The sequence below is a fragment of the Vulpes vulpes genome, chromosome 1 (genome assembly GCF_048418805.1).
Source record: "Vulpes vulpes isolate BD-2025 chromosome 1, VulVul3, whole genome shotgun sequence".
Classification (NCBI taxonomy): Eukaryota; Metazoa; Chordata; class Mammalia; order Carnivora; family Canidae; genus Vulpes; species Vulpes vulpes.
Window position 1 is genome coordinate 62,814,424 of NC_132780.1, and position 24,027 is coordinate 62,838,450.

General features: G+C 34.2%; 1 protein-coding gene across 17 annotated transcripts in view; it reads left to right on the forward strand.

The window, feature by feature from the left end:
- Positions 1-24,027, forward strand: part of FAM184A (family with sequence similarity 184 member A) — a 107,041-nt gene that overhangs the window by 77,569 nt on the left and 5,445 nt on the right. For 8 of the 17 annotated variants that reach the window (XR_012002856.1, XM_026002408.2, XM_026002410.2 and 5 more), the window contains 7 exons: positions 202-243; positions 5,851-6,063; positions 11,093-11,246; positions 12,795-12,922; positions 14,617-14,801; positions 15,235-15,381; positions 22,211-22,328. Coding sequence is in view for 14 of the 17 variants with exons in the window: in XM_026002408.2 (XP_025858193.1) it covers positions 202-243; positions 5,851-6,063; positions 11,093-11,246; positions 12,795-12,922; positions 14,617-14,801; positions 15,235-15,381; positions 22,211-22,328 (987 nt within the window). In the remaining 3 variants the exon portion in view is untranslated. The remainder of the gene's footprint in view (positions 1-201; positions 244-5,850; positions 6,064-11,092; positions 11,247-12,794; positions 12,923-14,616; positions 14,802-15,234; positions 15,382-22,210; positions 22,329-24,027) is intronic. The other 9 variants (XR_012002857.1, XM_026002409.2, XM_072765284.1 and 6 more) reach the window with 3 other exon arrangements.

Consider the following 24,027-nt stretch of genomic DNA (forward strand, 5'->3'; position numbering starts at 1 on the left):
TTTTAAGGGACTACAGAAAATTTAGATTGTGTCTTAAATTTTTTTTGTCGAATTCCTTTCTCAGAACTGTTTTCAATTTATTTTTTCTTGAGCATATTATAATTAATGTCCTGTGTTTTACTCTCCCTTTTAGATCCCTCTTTCTTTCACTTAGTTGATTTCTGAATGTTTCCCTTTATTCCTTTGATCTTTTCTTCCTAGCGGCACTCTCTGGGTGAAGCTTTGCATAAATCTATCAACAATGTAAGTGAGCGGCACTTACAGTTTGTACACAGGGGCATGTTGCACTTTTGATTTTGCATAAATATCACTGCTTTAAAGTTTTAACTTATGATATAAAAAATACACTTAAGCATTCACTAACTTATGTTTTTGTATATGGGTAACAAAAGCTTCTAACTTTCAGCCATTCATTTGTGTATGTGCATACATCTATCACATTGTATTAATGGGCATATTTTTGTTATATAAAGTCCAGCAAGATTTTACCTCTCAAACATAAAATTCATTATTTAAATGTTTACTTTGAAAAATATTTTTGAAAACTATTAACTATTTGTCGTAACAATGGATAAATGTAAATATGTTTTCTTTGGTTAAACTTGTTTATTTTGTGAGACAGTAGTAATAAACAACCTTCATGTGAAGGTTCATGAGATTCAGAACATATCTTACATTTTGATGTTGTAATTATTAAAAGACCAGTGAAATTAAGTAAATCCCTTTTCTAAGAACTGGCAAAGCTATTGTTCTTACTAAAATATACAGAAATTAAGCTTCAAAGTAATATTCCAATGTAAACACTCATTTAAAAATTTTTCATATGTAATATGAATATTAAAAAATGAGTTGTTTTTTTTTTTTTACCATACCCAACATTGTTCTTTAAAATAACAGAACTGAACATCTTTGAATATTTTTCTTGATATCCTAGGGCAGAGGTCTGCAGACATTTTCTGTAAAAGGCCAGATGGTAATAAATACTTTTGGCCTTGTGAGCCATGCAGTTTCTCTGGCAATTGTTGGACTTTGCTGTTGTATAATGAAAGTGCCATAGACAATATGTGAATGAATCTGTGTAGTTATGTTCCAATAAAAATTATTTTACAACAACAGGCTGCAGTTTGCCAACTCCTGTCTTAGGAGAATCAAAGTTTGAGATGTTCTGTGAAATTTTGATACTTCTGGAGTAAAACTATTTCCTCATACCTCTCTAAATTCTTTTTACTATGCAAGAAAAGAACATTTTATCTATTTTAAATATTAAAATTTGCTTTCTATATAAAAAATAATTAGAAATACATGAATAAAGAGATGCCTGGCTGGTTCAGTAAGTAGAGCATGCAACTCTTGAGGTTGTGAGTTTGAGCCCCACATTAGGTAGAGAGATTACTTAAAAACATGAATACATTTAACACCATTTAAAAATATATTTAAGAATAAGCAACAAAGATATTCCAATGTTGGTGAAATAAGGCTACATTTAGAAATTCACATATAGTAAGAATTTGGGCATGATCACTGTATTTAAACCAGACTTTTTGACCTATGTACTAATTGGGATAGGAGTAAGAACCCAAATAAGATTATTATCAGAATTAATTGTACTTCAGAATACTTGTGACAGCATAGTCACCTTTTCTTAAATAATTATAAATTAAAAAAACAACTTTAAATTGAAGTTAAATCATTAATAACTAAAATGGGAATGCCTTGATTCCTCTCTTATGAAAAAACTAAAAGGGGTTGGTGACACGATAAAATCCTCATTAATTAATTTCCTTTTGTAACATCATAGTCATGAGGATCAGCTCTTCCATTCTGTCATCAGAATAACAAACAAAATATAACCCTGTCAGTGGTGTTGAGCAGAGTGAGCATCTACCCACTCCCTCCACACATTCTTTCCCAGCCTTCCATGCAAGAAATTTTCAGCTATATATTGCTTTGTTCTAAAATACAAGTGGTTATTGATAGCTTTGCCCTTTATAAAAGCTTTCTAATTTTTTTCAACAAAGAATTAGAGGGTGATTGAAAATATATTACAGAAATATCTTAAGAACATTAAGTAGGTATTGTTGGTGATTCTTAATAAATTCAGTTTAGAGGTTTTCTTAGAAAAATACCAAGAAATTATGAACAATTCAGAATTTTCTCAGAATGGTCATAATTTCCCTAAGCTTAAATTGACGTTCTTAGCTCGACTCTTCAAAAAAGCAAATTAGTGGTTAAAGGGGGGGGGATTAAAATATTCAAGGACCTTCAAACATTTTATATGAACATTTGTATAAGTTGTTGACATAGTAATAAATTATCCTTACTGTCCTCTAAGCCTGAGTTAGCTGTTTTTAATGTTCCTTTATATATTTGAAAGTATTGAACTGAATATCATATGGTTTAGACTTTCTAAGAATTTGTGTTGACCTTTCCTATCAAAATTGATAAGTATTTTGGCTTAACGTAACTCCATGTCCCATGGTAACATCCTATTGTATCCAGTACCTCAAATTTGACTCATTTTCTATTTTGAGGGTGTTTTTTCATGCACCACTGTGATGGCACAGAATCTTTGTGAAACTGCCCCGTAGGAAATTGGTGAAGCTTTCCTTTCTCCAGAAAAATGTATCCATATGTTTTTAATTTTAATTTTTGTCTTTCTGAAATTTTTACACTATATTTTCAAAAAGACATCAGTGTTTTAAGTGGTAGAGATCAGAGGTGGCATTTACTATTGCCCTTTAAAATTGTTTACAAAATATCTTGTACCTAGACTATATGACTCATATCCAACACATTTGATAAGATTTTTTTTAAATGAAGATAAATTTGTTTTTGAAATAAGGATTCATCTGACTTATTATTTGAAACCAACAAAATAAAAAGCATTAAAATTTAAAATTATAGGACGCCTGGGTGGCTCAGTGGTTGAGCATCTTCTTTGGTTCAGGTCATGATCCCACGGTCTCAGGATTGAGTCCCACATCAGGCTCCCTGCATGGAGCCTGCTTCTCCCTCTGCCTCTGTCTCTGCCTCTCTCTCTGTGTCTCTCATTAATAAATAAGTAAAATCTTTAAAAAATTTTTAAATTAAAACAAATATATAGAAACTAATATACTACATACTTTGAACATATAATTTGAACAACCATTTTCACTCATTTATTCAAATACCTTTCTATAATTCTGTAATAAAAGTACTGATCAAGATTGCCCAAACTATTTGACAGTCTTTCTTCTCTTTTATTTTGAATTAGTGAAATTTTATATTAATATGTATTTCCATATCCATAAAGTATACTAAAATCAGCTGTTTAAATTATAGCTATAAAACATTAGTTCATTTTACATTGCTTTGCTCCTTATTTGTTTTAAAGTGTCATGTAATTTTCATGTTGAATGATGCAGTGCTACTAATTTATTTATAAAATGAACAAAATAAGTTTTGATGTTGCATTGCATGATAAAGGCTTTCTGCATATAGTTCATGTTATGTCCTTGAGCATGAATCCAGATATTTTAGATAGCTTTAATACTAATTTGGTGTGCTTTCAAAGTTACTAATACAGAATATCTAAACTAAGTATATGTGAACACTACATTGCATGATAATGTCTTTTTGCATATACTTTTATTTTATCCAGTATAGTTAAAAAGATTAATCTTATATCCTAAAAAGAAAAATAATACTTTGGAATTCTTTCAAGGTAAAGTATATTAAGTGTAAAATATTAAGTAAAATATTTAACTTAAGTGCATTTTATTTAAGCTAGAGAGGTTTGAAAGTGTGCTTAGATTTTAAATATCTATTATATTACTATGGTACCTCATTTTCAATATTATATTTCTATGTAAATTTCATCCTTAAATAGTTAAAGTGTGAGTCAGTTGTAGTCAAATTAACATGTAAAAGAGCTCTTTCTGATGCAGTCAGTTTTTGAAGTGGGTATTGCAGAAAATGAGCTACACTGCTATAAACTGGTTGGCTACTTACTAAGTGCACGCTTAACTGGGAGTACTGGACCCAGGGCTACTATTAGCGTATGTGGTACCTGTGTGCAAATTGGAAAAACGTGGGCCTTTTCTTTGAGTTGATGCAGGTGCCTATCAAGGTAGACACTTTAGTGAGCAGTTTGTTCACTGAATGGATTTTAGTCCTTACTTGGCCAGAGGCCAATTGATAGTTTTAACAATATCAATCATTATAATACCAATCATATTCTATATGTAGCATAGTCTTTTCCTAACATTCCTGTATATATACTCTAACAAGTCACTAGAGACAAGGCAGTCACGTGGGTCCCCACACTGGGTCCCCATCAACGGTTGAACTTGGGAAGAGAGCGGGTAGGCAGGTACCTTTTCTATTTCAAGGACAACTAACTGGGAAGAAAATGACCCTACCAATTACACATTAGTGTTCACAAACACATTTTTGTTGCCTTTTACCCTTTTATGATTTTCTTTTAGGTTATCTTCAATATTCATTTCATCCTGATTTTCTTTGCATAAAATGTTGAGAAGTCACACAGTATAATTTGTCTTAGTCTTCCTACTCTATAAGTATGGCCTAAGCTGTTGTTGCAGCATTTCCCTTATTTTCTCTTATTTTCTGCATCTCTGGGGATTCTCCATCCATTTTCTTTCCCAAGCCCCTTCTCATTTGTGAAACATCTGAGGCATCCTATATCCTTCCATCAATCAAAAGAAAATCTTTTCCATTTGCAAAAAACTCACCTTACAGTTTCCTCTCTCCCTCAGCCTTCTTGGCCACAGAGATGGTTTTTACTTGTATATAAAGACATATAGCATCTTATTATCCAATTATGGAACACATTTGACAACTTTTATCTGATTCTCCTATGTTCCTCTTAGCTTCAGACTTCTATTAGAATATGGTTGTTTAGTTCCAAGTTAGTTTCCTGTTTATGAGAAAACAGAGATTAAATGGTTATATGAAATGTATATGTTAACATATATATACCTACACATGTGTTTTGTGCTTTTATTCTTTAAAAGGGACTTCATTTTAAGTATTTTAAAACACCCAGAAGCAATGCAGACATACTAATGGTGATGTCTGTGTGCAAGAGGAGTAATAAATCAGTTCTGCATATTTAAAGAAGAGTACCTGTCATTGTGAGGATATAAGCTGTGGGATGTTTGTGGCTTTTAAAAAAGCTTGAAGGTTTGCAAATCCTTTGAATTAAGTCAAGATTCCAAAGTGAAAATCCTTTTTATTTACATAAGCATTCTAAATTATAAATGGATAAATCTTAAGGAGTAATTTTTAAATTCTCAAATAACCTTAAGTTAACATTTATTGAGCACTTACTACATGCCAGGGCTGTTGTAAGTGAACCATTTGTAGTAACACTCTTCAACTCACACAGCTAAAGTGGCAGAGCTAGGATTTTAACTCAGAGCCCACATTCTTAACTACTAAACCTTACCACCTCACAAATAAGCAGTTTGATATTTTGTCTCCTTGAAGTCACCATAACCTAGTAAGTGTATTAACATTAGTTGTGTTTTTATTTCATATTCTGAATTTTTATTGCAGTGTAACATAGGTGTTCACTGTATTTCCAAGTGTGGGCTAACAGTGTTCTTTAGCGAATTCGTAACACCCTTAAAAGAGTCTATTTTAGGATAATTACTAAAAATAGAATTAAAAGTGATGATATGTAATTATTAAATATCTATGATATGCTGTAAAACATTTTAAGTGGATACTTAGTGAAGGCAATTATTTTACTATAGTTAATATCTTTGAAATGCTTTTTTCCTTAGATGGCAATTTGTGAAATATGCCTTGTATTTATTCTTCATTGTGTACCATTCTGTGGCATAGATTTCCTTGCTGAAACAGAATCTGGAGATGCAGCTTTCCCAGTCTCAGACTTCTTTGCAGCAACTGCAAGCCCAATTTACACAAGAACGACAACGACTTACACAAGAGCTTGAAGAATTAGAGGAGCAACATCAACAGAGACATAAATCTTTAAAAGAAGCACACGTCCTTGCATTTCAAACTATGGAAGAAGAAAAGGAAAAGGAACAAAGAGTAAGTTTAATGTGATACATGTTCAAAGGTAATCCAACAGCCTAATAATTATTAGGCTTCAAATTCTTAAGAATTCATTTTTTGCCTCCAAGCTATGTATTGCTTTATTTCATTGTGTTTTCTAGAACTTGACTTCTGAGGGTCAGAGTGATTAAACGTACACACCAGTTACGCTGAATATGGCTGACATTTTATTTGTTTCCCAACATAATTCCAAGTTCATTAGGAGACTAATACACCATCTGGTTTATCATATGGTTAACAGTGGTTAAATAAATTTAGCATAGTCCTACTGAGCTGTAACCACTATAATCACTTAGTACTATTCTGGACTTTTATTAATAATCTCTCATCAGATTTTTAATTTTTCTCTTTCAGGCTGGATCTACAAAAGACATATTTATCCAAGGAATTTATATTTTTTTATCCCACATTTTTTTCCTTACATTTTTCCCCTTAATTTTTTTTAATATTTTATTTATTCATGAAAGACACAGAGAGAGTCAGAGACAACAGGCAACCCATAGGGAACCTAGTACAGGACTCGATCCCAGGACCCTGGGATCACGACCTGAGCCAAAGGCAGATGCTTAACCACTGAGCCACCCAGGTGCCCCACTTTTCCCCACTTATATATAAAATTTACAATGAAATGAAATTTAGAAACATTTTAAAAATAGTATCTTTCCCTATATACAGCCCCAAAGGCTATGTGAAAAGTAGTGAAACAGACAAGTCATTCAGGAGAGATTTAAATCAAATAGATACCTTATTGGGTTAATCAAATTGTATGCCAGAATCTTCCCATATCCCTTACTTTTTTCTCTGTGAAAACACTAGTTTGACATAGTCTTAGTGTGATTAATTTTGGTTCAGTTTATTTCTTTACACTGTATTTTTCAGCTTCTTCTAAGGACCTTATAATTAAGGTAAAGATTCAATAGAAAAACAAAGTTTTACTAACAATAATTTTCACTATACATAGTTATTACCGATATAGGTTGCTTTTAATCCTTTATTTGGGTGCAGACAACTATTTTAAGAAGTGGTATGCTATAAAAAATTATTAAAACAAAAAAGTCATATTCCTTTAAAAATAACTGCCTATACAATAAGTTGTGATCTTTTGATCTTGTCTAGAAAGATAAGAAAGTTTCTTTGGTTAAAAATTAGGCCTTATTTCCACTATCCCTGATTATTATAAATGCAAAACTGTTAAAATATTAACAAACCAAACTTAATAATACATTGAAAAAAATCTGTACACCATGATCACATGGGATTTATTCCAGGGATACAAGGATGGTTCAAGACCTGCAAGTCAGTGTAGTTACTACGTTAATAAATGAAGGGTAAAAAAAAAAAAATCACATGATCATCTCAATAGATGTAGGAAAAGCATTTGACAAAATTCAACATTCATGATAGAAAGTCTCAAAAGAGTGGGTATAAAAAGAATCTGCTTCAATGTATTAAAACCCACACATGACAAACCCACAGCTAACATCATACTTAACAATGAAAAGCTAAAAGCTTTTCCTCTAAGACCAAGACAAGGAAGCCCATTCTTGCCACCTTTATTCAACATAGCCACAGCAATCAGACAAGAAAAATAAAGAAATGGCATCCAAATTGATAAGGAAGAAGTAAAGCTATCACTATTTGCAGATGACATGATACCTTATACAGAAAACCCATCACATCAATAGGAGAAAGGATAAGAACCATATGATCATATCAAGAGATGTAGGAAAAGCATTTGACAAAATATAAAACTGATTCACAATAAAAACCTTCAACAAAGTTGGTTTAGAGGAAACCCACCTCAACATAATAAAGGCTACATATGAAAAACCCACAGCTAACACCCAAAATGGGGAAAAATAAAGCCTTTACTCTAAGGCCAGGAACAAGACAAGGATATCTGTTCTCACCACTTTTATAGTATAGTACTGGAAGTCCTAGCCACAGGAGTCAGACAACAACAAGAAATAATAGGGATCCAAATTGGGAAGGAAGAAGTAAAACTTTTACTATTTGCAGATGATATGATATGGTGTATATATGAGATACTGTATAGTGAAAACCTGAATGACCACCAAAAAACTGCTAGAATTGATAAATGAATTTAGTAAAATCATAGGATACAAAATTAATGTGGAGAAATCCGTTGCATTTCTATACACTAATAATGAAATAGCAGAAAATGGAAGTAAGAAAACAATACTATTTATAATTTACCAAAAGTAATAAGATAGGAATAAACCTAACTGAAGACATGAGAGACCTATTCTCTGAAAACTTTAAAACACTGATGAAAGAAACTGAAGATGACACAGAGAAATGGAAAGACATTCCAAATGCTCCTGGATTGTAAGAACAAATGTTAAAATATCTATACTGCCCAAAGCAATCTGTACATCTAATGCAATCCCTATCAAAATACCAACAGCATTTTTCCCAGAACTAGAATAAACATTCCTAAAATTTGTATGGAATCACAAAAGATCCCAGATAGCCATAGCAGTCTTGAAAAAAACAAAGCAAATGTGGAGGCATCACAATTCCAGATATCAAGTTATATTACAAAACTGTGGTAATCAAAACATTTTGGTACTGGCATAAAAATAGACACACAGATAAATGGAACAGAACAGAATTCCAGAAATAAACCCAAAAATGGTCATTTAAGCTTTGACAAAGCAGGCAAGAATATCCAATGGGAAAATGTCTTTTCAGCAAATGGTGTTGGGAAAAACTGGACCACTTTATTACACCATACATAAAAATAAATTAAAAATGAATTAAAGACCTAAATGTGACACCTGAAACCATAACAATCCCAAAAGAGCCGTGGCAATTTTTTTCTAAATAGGTTCCCTGAGGCAAAGGATACAAAAGCAAAAATAAACTCTTAAGACTACATCAAAAAAGGAAGCTTCTGCACAATGAAGAAAACACTGAATGGGAGAAGATATTTACAAGTGACATATCTGATAAAGGATTAATATATGTAAAATATATAAAGAACTTATGTAACTCAACACCCAAGAAACAAGTAATCTAATTAAAAATGGGCAGGAGACATGAACAGACATTTCTCCAAAAAGACATCCAGATGGCCAATAGACCCATGGAAAGATGCTCAATGTCCCTTATCAGGGCAATGCCAACCAAAATTAGAATGAGGTATCACCTCACGCCTGCCAGGAGGGCTAAAATCAGTGACACAGGAAACAACTGGTGTTAGCAAGGATGTGGAGAAAAAGGAACTCTCTTGCTCTGGTGGTAGAAATGCAACCTAGTGCAGCCACTGTGGAAACCCAGTATGGAGTTTCCCCAGAAAGTTAAAAATAGAACTACCCTATAATCTGATAATTGCACTATTAGGTATTTACCCAAAGAATACAAAAACTAATTCAGAGGGATACATTCACCCCCATGTTTACAGCAGTATTATTTAAAATAGCCAAGATATGGTAGCAGGCTAAGTATCCATCAATAGATGAATTAGATAATGAAGATGTAGTATCTACACCTACAATGGAATATTACTCAGCCATTAAAAAGAATTGAAATTTTGCCATTTGTAACAACATGGATGACTTAGGGGGAATTATACAAAGTGAAGTAAGTTAGAGAAAGGCAAATACTGTATTTCACTTATATGCAGAAATTTTTAAAAGCAAAACAAATGAACAAAGACTAAATAGACTTAATAAATACAGAGAACAAACTGGTGGTTGCCAGAGGGGAGGTGGTGGGAGGATGGGCAAAATAGGTGACAGGGATTAAGAGGTACAAATTTCCAGTTATAAAACCAGACATGGGGATGTACAGCATAGGGAATGTAGTCAGTACTATTGTAATAACTTTGTATGGTGACAGATGAAACTAGACAGTCATGGTAATGATTTCATGGAGTTTATAAATGTTGAATCGTTTTGTTATATATCTGAACCTAATACTGTATGTCAACTGTACTTTAATACAGCACATACACACAACTAGGCTTGATTGGTATATAACCTATTCATTGATATCATTTGTGAATTAGAACACGTAAGCTCTCGTATAAGTACTTTAATTTTACGCATTTAGTCTCTTTTCAAAAAGAAATCAGAACCTATAATTTTATTGTTGTCATTAGGTAGTCAAGCTACCTATGTAACTAAAGTCTAAACTAAAAGTCTTTTATTTTACTATATTTAAAGAAACCTATGCTTTACTTTTCAGAAATAAAACACTTAAGAAACAGTATAAGTAGCCAAATATTAATTTATAAAAATGGTATTTTAGAGTAATGGTTAAAGAAATATAACCCTAATTTCAACATGGTTTCTTTCCCAAAAACCTTTCATGTTGCAGGTTGTGGTAAGAAAACCCCTTCCTGGCACAGTTCAGTCTCTAAATTTGAAGTACCCTGAGCTCTATCTTTTTTCCTATGGCCATATATCTTCTCTTAATCTTAGCCACATGTCCATTTTTTCTGGTTAGACTTCTAGAACTAACATGAGATATTTGTTTTACCTTCTTTTTTTTTAACCTACTCTCACAGCTTTGCTTCTGTGTGCAAATGCCTATAGAAAGTTGCTACAAAATATTTAATAAGGTTGGAGTCGTAAAGATCTCTTTCTGATCAGAAGGAGATCTTTTCTTGTTAATGCCCCCTCCTTTCTTTCCTCTCTTAAGTTTGTGCACACAGAGGAATTATGCATTAATTTTGGTGGCTTACCCCTGTCTGCAACTTCAGACAATGACTTTATTTGCAAACCACCTTAGGAAAAAGGCCCACCCATATCCCACTTCAAACACACTAGATTGAATCAAACTGGTTTCATAAGGATTGTTTTACTGAAGTGACCCTACTAATTTATTTTCTAAAGTTCATTATCTTATATCTAATTTTCTTGAAAATGAATTACAAATGCCTTGTTTTTCTTAAACGAGTTTTAGTAATTTTTATTTTGTTTGTATTTTCCTTCCTGTATTCTAGAATAATAATTTGAGTATGTTTCTCCTATTTTAGGCTCTTGAAAATCATTTACAACAAAAACATTCTGCAGAGCTTCAGTCATTAAAAGATGCACACAGAGAGTCAATGGAGGGCTTCCGGATAGAAATGGAACAGGAACTTCAGACTCTTCGGTTTGAATTAGAAGATGAAGGAAAGGCTATGCTTGGTATTTTTTTTTAAGCTTTTATTTATTTATTCATGACAGACAGAGAGAGAGGCAGAGACACAGGCAGAGAGAGAAGCAGGCTCCATGCAGGGAGCCCGATGTGGGACTTGATCCTGGGTCTCCAGGATCATACCCTGGTGCCAAACCGCTGGACTACCTGGGCTGGCCTATGCTTGGTATTTTGAAAGGATTATAATCTTGTCATATTTATTTATATGTTCTACTTTAAAATTCAACATGAAATCAACAGTTTTATTTTTAATTTTTGAAACACAAATTTTAACTTTGAAAATGAATATCCAAGTATGAATGGAATAGCAACAGTGGGGTGAGGTCCCCTCACCTTTCTCCATATTCTGGCTATGTAAGCAACAGTCAGTGGTGCTTCCACCTACCATTAAGGAACTAAACAGAGTCAGGACCTTGAGACTTTCCACTCTCAAGTGACTAAAAGGAGTACATAGACATGGGACCACATGTCCTTATACTTGATAGGCATTTGGGTTTTTTGCACATCAGGATTTTGTTTTTAGGAGAAAACTCATGTTTAGGTCTGACTTTTGTTAAGGTATTTTTCAGGTATTTTTTATGGGATTTTAATCTTTGAAGTATTCAAATCACTGACCTTTTTATAAGGAGATCCGTTGAGATTTGAAGAAAAACTGTTTGTGTATGTAAAGAGTTTTTGGAGGGTTTTTTTTGGTGTTGTTCATTAACTTTTTATTCCTACCATCTCATTTTCCTTCTGTTTGTTTTTTTTCCCCAAAATTCTCTTAATAGTTTTTATTGTATTACTGTTTTATAGTATTACTGTTTACCCAGTTGCCCAAGCCAGGAAGCTAGAAGATGCATTTAACTTTTTTCTTTTGCTTTCACATCCTGTTAGTTCCTTCACTTAAATATTCCCTATGTCTGTTCCCTCTTCTTTAGTCCTTTTGTCATACTCAGTTCACGGTCATATAATTTTTCACCTTGGTTATTGCTGTAACTTCAGCGATCTCTACTATCCCATGTAATTCCCTCTAGCCTGTGCAGTTATTAGAACAGGGTGATATTTTGTTCCCCCTTGGTATAGTACCCGGCCTTCAATAAATGTGGATCATATGAAATAATCTCAAATTCAAATAAAAATGATGCCTTACAAATCAAAGCATTCACCGGCTAGTGTTTAACATCTTTCAGCACTATTGTGGAAGAATTTTTGCCTGAGTGGGAAGTTGCTTCCTAAGTGAATATATGTTATGGTACTGTTCAGTTCTAAAATGTTATTCCAATAGCAAATGAGAAAAGTTAAAAACAATTCATTTCCATTAGCACCTTACTGTCAAACTAAAAGCTTAAATGGATCCATTTGAGCAGTTAAAAATTTTCTTGTCCTTACCAAAGGTAGATGGCCTCTAAATCCATGGTATTTCTGTGACAGTCTAGGATATTTTAATGGGCATACATAAGTGTCCTAATTTTAAAAAATAATATATCTGTGATTTTTATAATTTTTATGTAAAGTATCAGTATTTCTAAAATACACGAAAGCTTTTTTTTCCCCAGCCTCCTTACGCTCAGAACTAAACCATCAACATGCAGCTGCAATTGATTTGTTACGGCATAGTCATCATCAAGAATTGGCAGCTGCTAAAATGGAATTAGAGCGAAGTGTAGACATCAGCAGAAGACAGGTAAAGAAGAACATTCTGCTATGTGATGATTCCTTAAATGTGGATAGATTGTTCAAAATTTTTTGAAAATTACTTTGTAATAACTAGTATTTTCACTAGTTACTAATTTACCATCTATGCTGAAGAGTCTTATTTTTAAAGGGAAATGGGTAATTTGATTTTGGTATGTTGGTCATAAAATTACATTGTATTTTATGACTTTTTAATTACACATTTTGAATTCTACTTGCATCTTGAGAACAATGAAATATAAATAATACAAAGTGAAAACAGAATACTATGAAACAGTACTGTCTATAGAACTTACTGAGATGGTGGACCTGTTTTATATCTGTGCTATCCACTATGGTCGTCACTGGCCACATGGGCCAAATATGTCTAGTGTGACTATGTGTCTGGTTTTGTTTAATTTTAAAAAATTTAAACTTGAATTTTAATAGTCGTACTGGATAGCATAACTATGGGAGCAGCAGGTCCTCAAGAAAAAGAATAACTGATATTTCTGTATCACTCTAGCACAGGTACTACATATGCTTTTTAGACTTTACTCTTTGGCCAAGTGTACTTACTTGAATCAGAGAGTTTATGATCTTAAATGGATGGATGGATGGATGGATGGATGGATGGATGGATGGATGGATGGATTTTTAGGCATAGTGCAATGAAGGCCATCATTCATTAGGCTTAAAACTTTCACTTTGTCTTTAGCTATGTTAAATGATCAGCTCAAATTTTCTCTTCATTGCTATGAAGTTTTAAAAAAAGCCACTTTATAATCATGGAGGGAAGTTATATTTTCTTTTAACTAGGCTGACACTGAAATTGACAATGTCTAGCTAGACATTGTAGGAAACTAACTTCTAGGAAATTGGAAGAGAGCCTATCATATTTCAGACAGGATAACTGTTACATCAGTACTAAGCAGACAGCAGACTGCTCTCTGAGCCACAGTGTGTGTGTGTGTGTGTGTGTGTGTGTGTTGGGATGGCCCTGCTAGACACAGGGCCTTTTTATTTATTTTTTTTATAAATTTTTATTTATTTATGATAGTCACACAGAGAAAGAGAGAGAGAGAGAGAGGCAGAGACACAGGCAGAGGGAGAAGCAGGCTCCACGCACCAGGAGCCCGATGTGGGATTCGATCCCGGATCTCCAGGATCGCGCCCTGGGCCAAAGGCAGGTGCCAAACCGCTGCACCACCCAGGGATCCCGACACAGGGCCTTTTTAAATGAAAGGACAGTGGTGCCAGCATTTTATTGTAGGAGCCCTGCATTCTAATCTCAGCTCTGCTATTCATTATAAATCATCCTTAGACAGATCTCTCTTGGGCATTGGTTTTCTCATCTGTAAAACGTGAGGGAAATGTGCTTTTATGGTCTTTTGACCTCTTGACACCATGATATTATCCATATAAACTGTATCCGTATAAACACTTCTTATATATGGGATAAGAAGAGGCCTTTAGGTTTTATTTCAGTGGTTTGCTTTTGAAGCAATGTCATTACATTTGACATGCTAGTATGTAATTTCCTTTCCCTTAGATAAATGCAGACAGCAAATATTAGAAAATCTTTTAAGAATTATTTGTAGGGGCATCTGGCTTGCTCCATCAGTAGGCATGTGGCTCTTGATCTCAAGGCCATGAGTTCAAGCCCTGCACAAAGCTTACTTTAAAAAAAATTGTGTTTTGCAGAGTAAGGAACATATGTGTAGGATAACAGATCTACAAGAGGAATTAAGGCACAGAGAACATCACATCTCAGACTTGGATAAGGAGGTACAGCACCTTCATGAAAATATAAGTGCCCTAACCAAAGAATTGGAATTTAAGGGGAAAGAAATTCTCAGAATACGAAGTGAATCTAACCAACAGATGAGGTATGTCATTAATTACAATGGAAGAAATATACAGTGTTATCTGAAAGACTGCTGTATAGTAGTTAGCAGTACATGCCTATTTTTCTGGCTAGGCTGCCTTCTAGTAGATACTGAAGACCGCTTCTTTATTTGCTGACTGCTATAATTTAGAACATAGATGAAGTGTTTGTATTTTGAGTAATATGTATGCATTCATTAACTTTGGAAATTATATAATTAACTAAAATCTTTATAAAATATAATTTAAAAAGCATTAAAGGAGACAACTTCAGCAAGCCAGAAGATTAGAGCAAAGTAAGTAACTTACTTTAGGCTGTTTCCATTAATTTTCTATATATTATACCTAAAATCATTTCAAATCTGGTAGAAAATAGAAAGTTTTGAAAGCTTGACCTCAGAATAACATTTTCTTAACTAAAAATAAATTAAACAGGTTGCATGAACAAGATTTAAACAAGAGACTTGAAAAAGAGCTGGATGTCATGACAGCAGACCACCTCAGAGAGAAAAATATCATGCGGGCAGATTTTAATAAGACTAACGAGCTACTCAAGGAAATAAATGCAGCTTTACAAGTGTCGTAAGTCATATTATATTAAAGAAAATTCATATATGGGAAATAAACTGAGGAGACTGTGTCTAACCTCAGATTACTCTTTTAAATCTAATTGATCCTTAAAAAAGAAAATGTAAATGCTATATTACCAATTGTAACTGCAGTGTGATATTTTCGTTAACAAGGATAAGACAGTTGAGTGATTTTCAGCTGCTGCTGCCACAGTCCCACTAGGACAATCTGCCTAAGACCTGTCCCTCAGAATCATGAACTATATAATGCCATGTGAAAACCCTAAAGATGTCCATTATATAATGTTAAGGAAAGAGAGTATATTGTGGCCTAAAGGAATATTATGATCCTATACATACACTAATAATACATATTTTATATACAAATATCAAAAGATCTTAAAAAACGAATACAAAATTTTAATGACAGTACTTCCCTCTAGGGAGTGGATTAGAGGGTATTGGAGGTGGGGAAAAGCAAAATCTTCCTTTTTATGTTTTTTTTTTTTTCCTTTTTATGTTTTATACTCTATATAGATGTTGTTAGAATTCCTACAAGCAAACATTTAATTTAAAAAATTAATGAAAGTAAAACATCAGAAATAGTTACTATTCATATATAGTAACTCCAATATTGTTAAAACCAAGATTTCTAATTATTAATATTTTAAGAAAGTATTTAATAGCCCTTCTCTTTCCCACATACTTAAAAACTGTTACAGAATATGCAAATAGCATTCACTCCTGTCTCTGAGGTGTAAACTCTGGTCCAACTTAAATGCTCTCAGAATTAATCTATTCTAAGCTGCTGCTCCAAATGGTTTATTTATTCACCTCTAGTCTCTCTTCTTCTAATCCGTTTTAAAAGCTGCATAAAAATATATAAATATCTCCACATACTTCAGTAAAGTCAAAATAGTGACTAATCACATCAACCCTAGTCTCAAAGTGAAATTTAAAACTCCTTGTGACACTGTGCCTTTTCCTCCCATGTCAGCCACACTGACCTCAGTTTCCTTCTAAGGTTCTTCTATGTTTACATAGAAGAACCTCAAAACTACCTGGATTACCTTCCCCCAATCTAAAAATCATCTTCTCACATCTTACCCATTAGACTAAGTAAGCTTTGTAGTAAATACTGTTACATATGGGTAACATATATACTCACATTCACTTACGCTGAAACAAAAAACAGACCCCCCAGTGATTGGCAGTTACTTCAATGGCTCCTGAGGTGAAGTACCCTCTAATGGATACACACAGAATTTTCACATTAGTAGGCACTCGAATGTTTCCTTGAGTGAATTTTTTTGAGGCTTCCCTATAACATTTACCACTTCATGAAGTTACACTTGAAATCACGAGATCGTTTTCCCAGTCACAGTGATTTTAAGTATTTGCTGTTTGGGAGGTAATTTTTAAATCCTTTTGAGCCACAGTAAGAGCTCACAACCTTAGACATTTTGCAAAAATTAGTTACAGTAAACCCTACTTTTTCCCTTCTCCTGGGCTGTGTTACTCATTGGACAGAGGCTGAAATCCTGGCACCCCCTCTTCACTGTCTGCAAAAACCTGTTCACAAAAAGAATGACCTCTGTCTGTCCGTGTGTCCTATCTCCTTAGGCATGTTAATTTACAAAGATTAAAGGTTTGTTTCTACTTTATTCTCTTATGTGATTTTACACATTATGAACTTTCAGTAGATAGTAAATAACTTAGTTTTTCTATGTTATGATAATTTTTTTTAAGACTTTATTTATTTATTCACGAGAGAGGCAGAGACCTAGGCAGAGGGAGAAGCAGGCTCCATGTAGGGAACCCGGTGTGGGTGGGACTTGATCACCAGACCCAGATCACACCCTGAGCCCAAAGGCAGGTTCCTGAGCCACCCTGGCATCCCATGATAATTTTTAACAATCGAAGAATTAGTATTACTCATGAGTCAAATATTTTATCTGCTTTTCTAGATATACCATTTGTTTTATACCTCAGCTAGGTCCATGGTAACCAGCTCTATTTCTTTTTTCACCAGAAAACTACCACTAACATAAAATTAGTCTCTAGCTAAGGTATTTATTCTTCTAGTTAAACCAAACATACACACAAATGTATTTAGACCAGTGCTGTCCAGTAGATTTTCTGTGCTAATGAAAATGTCCTATATGTGCCCCGTCCAGTACAGTTGTTACTAGCCACACACAGCAGTTGAGCATTTGAATTGTGGCTAGTGCAATCAAGGACTTGTATTTTTCATATAATTTTAATTAACTCAAATGTAAATAGCCAAGTATGGACTAGTGGCTACCGTATTGGAAAGCACAGTTTTAGACATCTGGATTTTTCCCATATCCTTAAATGCAGCCTGCTTGGATCTGTCAAATGGCTAAGATTTTGTCAGAAGTGGTGCAGGGAGAGTGCACTCCTGCTTAAGGAGCTGCAGGGCAATGAGGTGGGGGTGAGGGGGGGATCACAACCATATTTGAATATTCGCAGCCTCAGGGTAGGAACTGAAGTTCCTAGCAAACTGCATTGCTGACTTTAAATCTATTTGTTATTTATTTATTTTTAATTGGTGTTCAATTTGCCAACATATAGAATAACACCCAGTGCTCATCCCATCAAGTACCCCCCTCAGTGCCTGTCACCCAGTCACCCCCCCCCCCCCCCCCCCCCCCCCCCCCCCGCCTACCTCCCTTTCTACCACCCCTAGTTCATTTCCCAGAGTTAGGAGTCTCTCATGTTCTGTCTCCCTTTCTGATATTTCCCACTCATTTTTTTCTCCTTACCCCTTTATTCCCTTTCACTATTTTTTATATTCCCCCAAGTGAATCAGACCATATAATGTTTGTTGTTCTCCAATTGACTTATTTCACTCAGCATAATACCCTCCAGGTCCATCCACTTCGAAGCAAATGGTGGGTATTTGTCGTTTCTAATGGCTGAGGAATATTCCATTGTATACATAGACCACAGCTTCTTTATACATTCATCTTTCGAGGGACACCGAGGCTCCTTCCACAGTTTGGACACTGCTGCTATAAATATCGGGGTGAATGAGGAAAATTAACAAGACAGAAAACAACAAATGTTGGAGAGGATGTGGAGAAAGGGGAACGCTCTTGCACTGTTGGTGGGAATGTGAACTGGTGCAGCCACTCTGGAAGACTGTGTGGAGGTTACTCAAAGAGTTAAAAACAGATCTGCCCTACAACCCAGCAATTGCACTGCTGGGGATTTACCCCAAAGATACAGATGCAGTGGCTTTAAATCTTTGACATTAAAAAAAGCCCTGTGGGTTCGTAGAAGTGGATGATAGTGGAAGGCCTGGAGGAACAGGGATCAGACTGAATCCTGGAGTGGAGGGGCCTCTGGAGCATCTGGAAGGGAAGCTTCTTGCTTCTGTTCCCACCCCAAATCCTGCTTGGACTCCAGGGAAGAGGGTAATAACATTTTAAAAAACAGAAGGTACCGTCTAAACGTTGTAGAAATGGTAATGCGTTCTGTAGCTTATGGAATGATTAGTAGAAAACCCCTTTTCTAGTGCTGGATACTAAAATCTTAGCGTTTTGGACATTCTATAGAAATTGTCTTATTTTTCTGAGAGGTATAGTAGTAAAAACCTTGTGTCTAATATGTCACAGTTTTTGTTTGTTGTAGAAACAAATGAAAGAATGGGCTGTTTTGAAGAACTTTAAGGGATGCCTGAGTGGCTCAGCAGTTGAGCGTGGTGTCTCAGGGCGTGATCGAGTCCCACGTCGGCTCCCTGCATAGAGCCTGCTTCTCCCTCTGCCTGTGTCTCTGCCTCTCTCTCTCTCTCATAAATAAATAAAATCTTAGAAAGAGAGAGAGAGAGAGAGAGAGAGAACTTTAAACATGTAGAACTTGGGATCATGACAGATCTTTATTATGTAAAAAGGGGTTAAGAGATTATTATTGATTGTCCAAGTTTACATTAACTTCTCACTGTACTGAAACAAAAAGATAGTTTCTTCTTTGGGGAAGCATTGAGTTTCTGTACGGGGTTTTTAAGTAGGTCTGCAGTTCCTAATTGAAAAGAGGCACTCCACCATATCAGACCTTTAAAAGTTATTTGAGCTCCTTTATCTAGAATACCCTAATCATTTTTGTTGTTGTTTGATTTTTAAATTACCATTTGGGTTGGGTTCATAAGCTTTGTGAGGTAAGGAAAAAGTATTGCTATTGTCGTGCATCAGAGTCCATGCCCATAAATGATGGGGAAAGAAAGGCTCAACATTAAACTTCTTCGATTATATATATATTTCTTTCCTTAAACTATAGAGTGGATGGTATAATAGAGTTTATCCTTATACAATTGAGATTCTAAAATAGATGTGTGCCGTACTGTTGTTTGGCCTGAGATCTCAATTTACTGACTTTGTCAATTATTTTTTTAAAACACAAGAGAACTGCCACCTTGAAAAATTTTTTATATAACTTTTTTACGTATTCATATTTTTGGTTTGTGTTGTCCATGAACCCTAGACATTGACAGAACCCTCCCCCCCCCCCAAAAAAAAAAATCAGAGCATTCATGCCTGGGGAGAATCCATCAGTGACCTAGTTAGTAATAATATATGTTTATGTTTTACTTGTTTTCTTTCTGTATTACTTTTAATGGAAATCTACATTTTGAGTAAAAGATGATATAAACTTGTTTCTCTAATGGCAGTATTTCCCAGGCTTTAGCCTTTCAGAATTTGGTCATTTCTGGCTACCTTTGATACTGTTTTCATATTTTTAATTGACTCATTGTAACTTAAAAACTTAACAGGAAAACTTGATTATTTCCACATAAAACTATTATCACTACTGAAAAATTGTATCCATTTTTCTAAATAGAAGCTATATTTATAATTATATAAATGTAAATTCTGTGAAAATAAACAGTATTATTACATTCTAGCTCACTATTGCTGCTGCAGAGCAGCCTGAGTTGTGTGAAACAGAGTAACAGGCATAGTTGTAAAGATTGTTTCTACACTAAGATTGTTTCCTTCTTGTGACCAGAAAGATTAAAGGAGAACAAAGTAAGATAATTTCCTATACCACCAGTTGTTGAGACCTAGTCTTTGAGAAACAGTGCTGGCCTAGAGAGCTGACTGGGACAGCTGAAGAAAGGGAGATTGTTGACCAGTGTTGGTTTGAAATGGATCAAAGTAATACCAATGTTTTTCCTGTTAGAATTTTGAAAGACTTAATAATTTTGGAAATATATTTGCAGATCATATTACTTGTTCTCTCCTTTAATGCTTTCCCATTTGTGTTAATATAAATTGTTTCTTCAATTTAATCAATTATTTTTTCCCTTTAAAATCAAGGTATCTCTTTAAGGTTTTTTTATGATATTAATTTATATTAATTTTTTAGGTAAAGCATGTTTAAACCAAATGAAAACATACACTAGACTTGAGGCTCAGAGCAAAAAGTTAAGGTGGTTACCTTAACTTCCCATTTTACTAGAACAAAACGACAGACATTATAGTTCTCTTTTTTATTGTTTTTTTTTTTCCTTGATAATAGTTTTAAATAAGGCATTAAATTTAGGCTTTTAGTAACCATTTACTGCCAGGTATTCTTGTTCAGCTACAGAAAGCAGTTCAAAAATCTTGTATTTTGTTTTTAACAATAAAGTACCACAGTGACATCTTGTGGTTACTCTGGTATTAAACCCATGCCTTTTTCCTTGACTAGATCATTGTTTCTCAAGCTTCTTAAAATTTTTCCCCATAAAACGACATATCATAAAATCCAAGGTCCCTTTATGTGAGCCTAGTAAAGCACATTTTTCATTCAATATGCATTGTCACAAAAGAATAAAAAATAGTAAAACTAGCCTCAGACTACACTGACAAAGTTCCCACTAATCCTAAATCAGTCAGTTCCTAACCCCACCACTTCTCTTTACCCACGTATCTCCCCCAAACCCTCCATCCAGACTAGAACTTTAGCTTGGGCTTGAGTTAGTGGAGGAGTTTACTAAAATTCCTAAAATACACAGAGATTTTTCTACTCCTCTAGAATTGGGGGGTGCACTGATTCCTACAAGATACATTGTCCAGAAGTTACTGTTTGTTGGATGAATAAATTTTTCTGTGCATCTTCATTCCCATGATTTTACTGAGCTTAAGTTCTGTCCTTTGACTTTGAAAACAGTAAGTTTTTTAATGGCTATAATTATTTAAATTTTCTAAAACAGAAACTGTTTCTCCCCTACACCCCTGAGCCAGCAGTTTCCATTTGCCTCTTCATTCTGCCCTGCCATCTTATCTGATGAACCTTTTATTTTTTACAGTGTATGTGTATTAGCTGATAATACAGAATTTTTAAATTGTGTTTCCCATAAACCAGGGAAGACTGATGTCATGTATGTGTCCTTTGTTTCCCTTTCCTCTGTATCTTGTCCCTTTTTTGTATGTTATCAAGCCTTATGTCATCACACAGGAGTATATTTTGGTAAGTTCTCCTGATAATGAGACAATCATTGCAGCATCAAATCGATATTTAAAGATTAGTATTATTCAGTATATCATTTCTTCTACAGGGCTTACCTCACACCTCATTCCCACACACTGTTGAATGACTTACAATGAGTTAATTCTTCTGAAAGTAACCCGTAAAGTCTTTAATAACATCATCTACCCCATTCGAGCCTTTAATAACACTATAGCTATTGAAACAGTCTCATGTTATTAGACTGAAAAGTTTTAAGGAAAAAGGTTAGGTTTTAAATTTTGTATGTGTTCAACTGGAGTAATTGGAAAATGTAGGTATTACAGAAGAATGTGAGTCCTATCGATGAACTAAAGATTTCTTGTTTTCAGACTAGAAGAAATGGAAGAAAAATACCTAATGAGAGAATCAAAACCAGAAGATATACAGATGATTACAGAATTAAAAGCCATGCTTACCGAAAGAGACCAAGTCATAAAGAAACTAATTGTAAGATTTGGGGTGGGCCGGTGTAACCATGTATTTACTATGTTTTGCCAATCAACAGTCCATTGGTTAAGTATTAAGTAATGCTAAATGGAAACTGAAGGTATAAAATATGTATGTTATGATTGAAAATTTATTAAAAATGTTCATGAATAAGGATAAGAAATACAAAGTAATTTTAAATTTGGTATTAGGGTAAGGAGATAGTGCCTCTTTTCAGTATTTTTTTAAAAGAGTCTTTAGTACATATTTTACGTTTCATAATGTCCTTGCCAACGTTTAGTTAATACGCTCTTGAAGCTGTGTATTGTTCATATAGAATTAGTGCATAGGAAAGAAGAGTCAACACGTGCATGCATTAGCATGCACCGTGTACTTACAGTTAGTCCTGTTAATTTACCCTGATCCAAAGATATACTCCATGGGAAAAGGGTTCTGTTTTCTTAGGGTTCTAACTAAGAAAAGTACATACTCTCTTGAGAGTCTGGGTCTAAACTGAGGTGTCTGAGCAGTCAGTCCATCAGGAAAGGAAGTACAGATTTAACAATAAATAAGCTGCCTTTATTAAAGATATTATTCTTCAAGAATAAGAAATACACAAATGTCTTATAATTCATAAGACATTTTTAGAGTCTTCTAAAATTATGTATCCTGATCAATAATTAAGATACTGTTTTTCATTGTCCCAAAAAAAATAGAAAAATCTTTCAGAGTAAAACTAAAGTTGAATGCTAATCGCTCTGTTGGTTCATTGAGCTCTTCAACTGAAAACTATGGATGTTAGCATAGAAAGAGAGCCTAGAAGCATTTATTTCTGAAGTCCATTTTCTTTCATTTATCTTAATTGGCATTTAGGAAAGCCATCCTGTTGGCTGGGACTACAAGGTCCTGGTAAAAACAGCAGGTTATAGATTGGGGTTCATTATGGAACCGAGGAGCAGACATTGGGAAGATTTTCCAGGCATTGTGAACATGAAAACAGACCTCATAGATTGATCTGATTACCTTATAGTCCACACATGAAGTTAGCAAAGGTATTAAGTATATTTATTTCGTCTATGGTAGAAATTGCTTTTCCAGTTCTTAGTGAACAGATGTCACAGATATAGTTGTATTCTATCCTGGACAATAGGATGAGTATTAGACATCAAAGAATAAAGCAAACACAAAGCAACACAGTTAGCTGGTGACAGGCTAGGAATCCAGCTAAGGGCTGTTCTATGCTCTTTTCACTACACCCCAATTCTATGGACTGTGACGCACATGGGCTGAGATTGATGATGCAAATGATACTAGTAACTAAGAAGGGGATGAAGAATCTAGTTCTAGGGCACTAATCCTACACTTCACACTCATGTGCTTACAGTTTGGTTGTCCAATTAACATAAGTTGTTGGTGAAGTGAAAGGCAAAGGATTTATCTATATGTAGGTCACTTTTTCTCTGGTTAGTGATTACTATTGCTATAATACAGAGGACCCTTGGACAATGCAGGGGTTATGAAGCACCAACTCCCTGTGTAGTCGAAAATCCACATATAATTTGACTCCCCTAAAACTGGATTACTAATAAACTGCTGTTAACTGTAAGAAGCCTTACTGATAACAAGCTCAAGTAGCACATATTTTGTATATTATATGTATTATATGATGTTTTCTTATAATAAAGCTAGAGAAAAAAATGCTAAGAATCGTATTAGAAAA